At 34.3% G+C, this 5,260-nt stretch overlaps 2 protein-coding genes across 3 annotated transcripts in view; both read left to right on the top strand.

The window, feature by feature from the left end:
- Window positions 1-301: 301 nt before the first annotated feature.
- LOC109581754 (uncharacterized) lies at window positions 302-3,481 on the top strand. 2 transcript variants are annotated; one of them, XM_019996134.1, is made up of 4 exons: window positions 302-514; window positions 566-691; window positions 747-1,082; window positions 1,126-3,481. In XM_019996134.1, the coding sequence occupies exons 2-4, from the start codon at window positions 634-636 to the stop codon at window positions 3,444-3,446; spliced, it is 2,715 nt and encodes a 904-aa protein (XP_019851693.1). In that variant the 5' UTR covers window positions 302-514; window positions 566-633; the 3' UTR covers window positions 3,447-3,481. The 2 variants fall into 2 exon arrangements, with proteins under 2 accessions (XP_019851693.1, XP_019851692.1); XM_019996133.1 differs by having other exon boundaries at window positions 510-691.
- Window positions 3,482-3,523: 42 nt separating this feature from the next.
- LOC100640286 (STE20-related kinase adapter protein alpha-like) overlaps window positions 3,524-5,260 on the top strand; it is a 3,191-nt gene continuing 1,454 nt past the window's right edge. Inside the window, exons 1-6 of the mRNA XM_019996122.1 lie at window positions 3,524-3,600; window positions 3,675-3,797; window positions 3,998-4,085; window positions 4,170-4,285; window positions 4,411-4,525; window positions 5,191-5,255. Of these exons, the coding sequence (XP_019851681.1) occupies window positions 3,696-3,797; window positions 3,998-4,085; window positions 4,170-4,285; window positions 4,411-4,525; window positions 5,191-5,255 (486 nt within the window). The 5' untranslated portion in view covers window positions 3,524-3,600; window positions 3,675-3,695. The remainder of the gene's footprint in view (window positions 3,601-3,674; window positions 3,798-3,997; window positions 4,086-4,169; window positions 4,286-4,410; window positions 4,526-5,190; window positions 5,256-5,260) is intronic.

The raw sequence follows: 5,260 nt of genomic DNA, 5'->3' as shown, positions 1-5,260 counted from the left end.
AGAGCAACCTATAGTTTTAAGAAGTGAAAAGATGGTCATAATCATCCACACTCCAGCTGCAACATGACAACTGAGTGAGTTATTCCACCGTACCTGGTTCTGACGGACTGAGACTAAGTCTGATGATAGAAATTAGTCATAGGACTCAGGTGAATACACTTCTGTCTTGATAGCAACGGAGGGGCAAGCGCCCTGGCTCCTGAAAGCAAAATTTAGAAAAACGGGAATTCCCAATGAGTAAGAATATTCCTATGATAAAATGCTATAAAAGCCAAAACAGCAACCAAAGAGCTTACGGAAGAGATAAATAGAGTATACTGAAACAAAAGGACAGCTCAAAGTGGTTCTCACAGCTAGAATGGCTGGATAAAAAGACAAGATTGCTCACCCTGTCCTTCTTACAAAAATCCGCCATTTTACCACCAACTCAGGTGCGCGTTAATTAGAAAAATTTCATTGAATAAGGTCCATTGTGATTGTACAGTATTTTCCGAGGTATTTATTCTTTTACTCAGTAAGAAAATAGCCTACTAGGATTACACGAGATGCTCTATTTTCTTTTTAGTCTATATAGAAAAGGCCACTTAGCCCCTAGCCTACGTTGCAGCACCTTTTCGACTGCTCGACCAAAAAATGAGTCAAAGCACTGAAAGCAGTATCTTAGAGGTCTATGGCACTATCTATACCCAAAGTAAGCCATCCATGCATGATAAGCCGCCGATAACTCATATTGATTCCTTAATCAGAATTTTCCGAGAGTATTCAGAGGAAAGTCATAAGAGGCTCCACTGCTTATATTCATAATTTTATGGACGTAGAAGCAGTCCTGCCTCATCTATACTCAAATGATTTACTCTCAGATAATGAGTTTGAGATTCTCTCGAATCCTTGCCTCACTCGTCAGCATAAAATTAATACTCTCGTAAAGGGGCTGCCTTTAAAAGAATCTGATTTTCTTGCTAAGTTTGTTGAGTGTCTACTGAAGACAACAGATGGAACGGGACATAGAAAGCTAGCCAATGAAATAACAATGTATCTCCTATTCATACTTGCTAAGAAGGAAATTTATTCTAAAGTTCAAGGTGAGTTTATAGGCATGTTATTACAATTTTTTAATTCTCATAGGGTTTGTAAAAAAACTATGTTCCTTTGTTCTGCGATTACTTTTCTTCTCTTTGATAATTTACTCTTTTGGCCGAAGCTGTTCGTTTGGAATTCCTTTTGAGTACTCATATATGCCACCATTAACTGATCTCCCAAAAATTTATTCAACAAAATTACCAAAAGTTCAAAATATATTTGTTGGCCGAGACACTGAACTACAGACTTTGGTCAGTTTTTTGAATTTTCATAACTCAACCGTTGAAATAATTGGAATATTTGGTGGACCTGGAATTGGAAAGTCAACATTGGCAATAAGGGCTGGCCATGAAGTATCGAATAAAATAAACAATGTCTCAGTTGATTATTTTGATGTATCGGAAGTTTTATATGTTCCTCATCTTCTTCATAAGATTCTGGGAGGCATGATGAACAGTACTGAACACTCTGTAATGATAGAAGAATTAAAGCATTGGGCTCAAAAGAATTCTTCCTATCAAAAAGTTTTGATATTTGATGGCTGTGATAAGCTCTTTGACAGTAATCAAAAAGGTATGGTACAAGAGATATTTGATATTTTAATTAAACATTCAACTTCTGCAAAGATAATTTTTACAAGCAAGCACATAGTAACATTTATTGGTCAATTTAAGAAAATAAAACTTGAGGAATTACGTTTGGAAGATGCTGTTAATCTACTTATGACACTAAATTCTAAGTTGTTGGAACAAGATGCAATAAAAATTGCTAATGGTGTTGGAAGTGTACCTCTTGCACTTCAAGTTGTGGGAGCTCTTTTGGAAACAGATACAATGTCTCCTCAGGCAATTGTCACTGAAATTACAAACAACCCCATTAAAGTGCTAAGCCCTGACTCACTCCCTGAATATTACAAAGTTCAAACATCACTACAACTGTCATATGATAGCTTAGATGATGAATATACACAATCTTGCGCTCGTTTTCTAGCTAATTTCCCTGGTTCTTTTAGTCATGATGCTGCTGTAGGTGTTTTAACAGATATGGTGAACAGGACATATTGGTATGTAAGAATTCTTCATGAATTTAACTTATTTCTTAATTGGGTGCCACAACCATCAAAATGTCTTAACATACTTGTACATCGATCCCTCTTGAAGTATCATTCTAATTCTCATCGCTATTCTTTTCACAAACTTATCAAAATGTTCTTGTCAAGTGTTAATTCTCAAAATAGCGAAACTAATGTTGAAATACAGCAGTTTAAAAAAGGATTTGTTGTTTATTTTGCAGATTACTGGAATACGTATCATGATTATGTTGATGATGGGAACTATGACATTAATGTTATAGCAGCACTTGATTTGGAAAGGCATAATTTTGAATATTTGGAAAAGATTTTGCCTGAATTAGGAATGGACAATTCATACATAAAAAAATATACAGAATCAGCTGAATTATATACAAGCTATTCAGATTCACTAACAGATTATTTCAGGCATCTTAAAAAAAGTGCACAAGATGATAGATCTACAGCCCTTGTGGCAGTTGAAGATACAACATCAAATCTTAAGGATAGATACAGAATTGTCATGATGTTGGATCTTCATAGCAAAGCAGTCATTTCTGAAAACGGAGCTGAATACTACATGAATATTTTTGTGGAAATGATAATTCAAGTCAGTTTTTTTGAGGACTATCTTCATGGACCAAAAGAAGCTCTTGATTATTTAAAATTTCGTAAAGAAAGAATTATAGAGCTGCATAAGGAGCATGGCCATGAAATTGTAAAATATGTGAACAAATTTTTAAATCAAATGAAGAAATACTGCTATGATGCAAGTGATATCGACACTTTAGTTGAAGTGTTGCAGTTAAGGGCAAGACTGTCATGGCCAATGGAAAAATGCGTTGAAAAGTCATGTAACAACTATGAAAAAGGACGTGCTTATTTTGGTTCTGGGTTTTATGAGAAAGCAGTAAAATTTTACAACAAATATTTAAAGGAAAATATTCAAGAGCACGAGTACCTGTATACCATTGTCATGATTTACTACTGCCATAAGTTTAACGGAAATGAGGAAAAGGCTACAGAAGTAGTTAGGCTTTTCGACTCCGAATTAATTCATAATAAAATCATCAGTTTAGTAGTTGATTGGAAGAATTACAAAAAAGTTCATATGATTCTTATTTTTCATAGTAAAGTAAGACATGGAACTGTATATCATTACATTCTATTGGAAAAGCTTTTATCAGCACTTGATAATATTATAATGTTGCAAAATGCAATACTACTGCTACAATATCGTTATTTGTCTAAAATTATTTCATCTACTCCTGCTTTAGAGTCTAAAACAGTAGTTTAGAGTAATTTTTTTTTAATAAAAATAATTTTAATTTGTTCATTTTTCATGTGGGTGGAGCAATAATGGTTGATTGGTCACGCCCATTTAGCTGCTGTTCCTCGCATTTTCTTACCTTTCCAGTTTCCAGTCGTCTCGCGTAGCCAGCTTTCTAGTGGTAAGAGAACAGGAAATAAGTGGTTCTTTTTCTATTCCTCTTTTACTCTCCTTTGTCTCTGGTTGATTATTCAGGTGGGGTCTACCTAAAGTTTAATGTCCTCTTGTTGCCAGAGACTATCACAAGTCGTTCCTTTGGACCAATCCAGTATTGCTACCATGGCAACAGATCAGCCAATCACCTTTTCAGTATCACTTGTGAGGGAGAAAATCACGTACCGTACAGCTGGAAATATCAATTTTAAAAATCGCCAATTATTGTCGATTATATTTCCGGCTGTACAGTATTAAGTATTATGTTGTATTTTGTTTTTAAGCTGTGCTTACATTGGGGGGGCCCGGACTTATTAATTAGTAATTAGTGGGTGGGGCGAGGAGTTATTAATAGTTATTAATAGGATCAGTCTCATCATCAGATGATAATGGATGAAAGAGCTGATGGGTTTACGTCGAATCATGAAGACTATGAATTCTTTCAGTCAATTGGTAAAACAAAAGATAGAATTTAGCAATTCACCAAAAATTTACTACTCCAAAATCATCATCTTTCTGTTACTGTCCTTTCTCTAGGTATTGGTTGTTATGGTATTGCTAATATTCAATTATCGAGACACAAACCAACCAACAGGATCATTGTCGTCAGACAGTTTGATTTGGAGTCTCTTGATACAGACAAACTAGAAGAAGTATAATAATAATAATAATAATAATAATAATAATAACGATAATAACGATAATAATAATAATAATAACTTACATTATAATACGAATGGTAGCAATAACAATGATAAATGTAAATAATTTTTTTTAGGTACAAAATGAAATGAAATATTCATCTTTACTGTCTCATCCTAACATTCTCTCCTACCATTGCTCCTTTGTCTCAGATACATTACTGTGGGCCATCCAGCCACTAATGCACTATGGTATAATGACACACTTTAATATGTTACTGGGAATGTTTTTAATGTTTCACTTTTGGAATACATTAACAATGTACATGTATGGATAGTGTATGTTTGTTTAGGCTTTAATACATATAATGGGCCAAAGTCCCTGTACTATAGTACAGGGACTTTGGCCCGATTTTGGAGCAACTTTAAAAATTCGTAAAAAAATCCAAACTTGATCGGAATCAGCTCAAGCTTTCTACGCAACATAAGAACATGTATATGTATCAGAAAATGTAATAAAAATTGAGAATTCTCTCCTAGTCATTTTTGGTGAAATTTGGCCGATGACCCTGTACTATAGTACAGGGACTTTGGCCCGATTTCGGAGCAACTTTAAAAATTCTTTAAAAATCCAAACTTGATCGGAATCAGCTCAAACTTTCTACGCAACATAAGTACATGTATATGTATCAGAAAATGTAATAAAAATTGAGAATTCTCTCCTAGTCATTTTTGGTGAAATTTGGCCAATGACCCTGTACTATAGTACAGGGACTTTTGCCCGATTTTGGAGCAACTTTAAAGCTCATAAAAAGATGTTTTGCACTATTTAAAACATCAATCCATGTGCATATGCAATTACATATACATGTTCATTATAACTTGTACTACATCAAAGTCATCAATACATATATTAGGATCATGTGCTGATTTAATGCATTCTGCTCAATCATTTTGCAATGGGTTTCGTGAGAACGTCATCGCCAT

This window comes from Amphimedon queenslandica, unplaced genomic scaffold (genome assembly GCF_000090795.2).
Source record: "Amphimedon queenslandica unplaced genomic scaffold, v1.1 AMPQUscaffold_13421, whole genome shotgun sequence".
NCBI classification, from domain to species: Eukaryota; Metazoa; Porifera; class Demospongiae; order Haplosclerida; family Niphatidae; genus Amphimedon; species Amphimedon queenslandica.
The sequence above is the reverse complement of the archived record's forward strand: the minus strand, read 5'-3'. Positions and strand labels throughout refer to the sequence as shown.

What these genes read in the sequence shown, in the direction of transcription:
- LOC109581754 (XM_019996134.1), top strand. Translation starts at nt 634, where the DNA reads ATGAGTCAAAGCACTGAAAGCAGTATCTTAGAGGTCTATGGCACTATC. An exon ending in TGGCACTATCTATACCCAAA is followed by an intron (nt 692 to 746) that starts GTAAGCCATCCA and finishes TTCCTTAATCAG; the next exon opens with AATTTTCCGAGAGTATTCAG. An exon ending in AATTTATTCTAAAGTTCAAG is followed by an intron (nt 1,083 to 1,125) that starts GTGAGTTTATAG and finishes TAATTCTCATAG; the next exon opens with GGTTTGTAAAAAAACTATGT.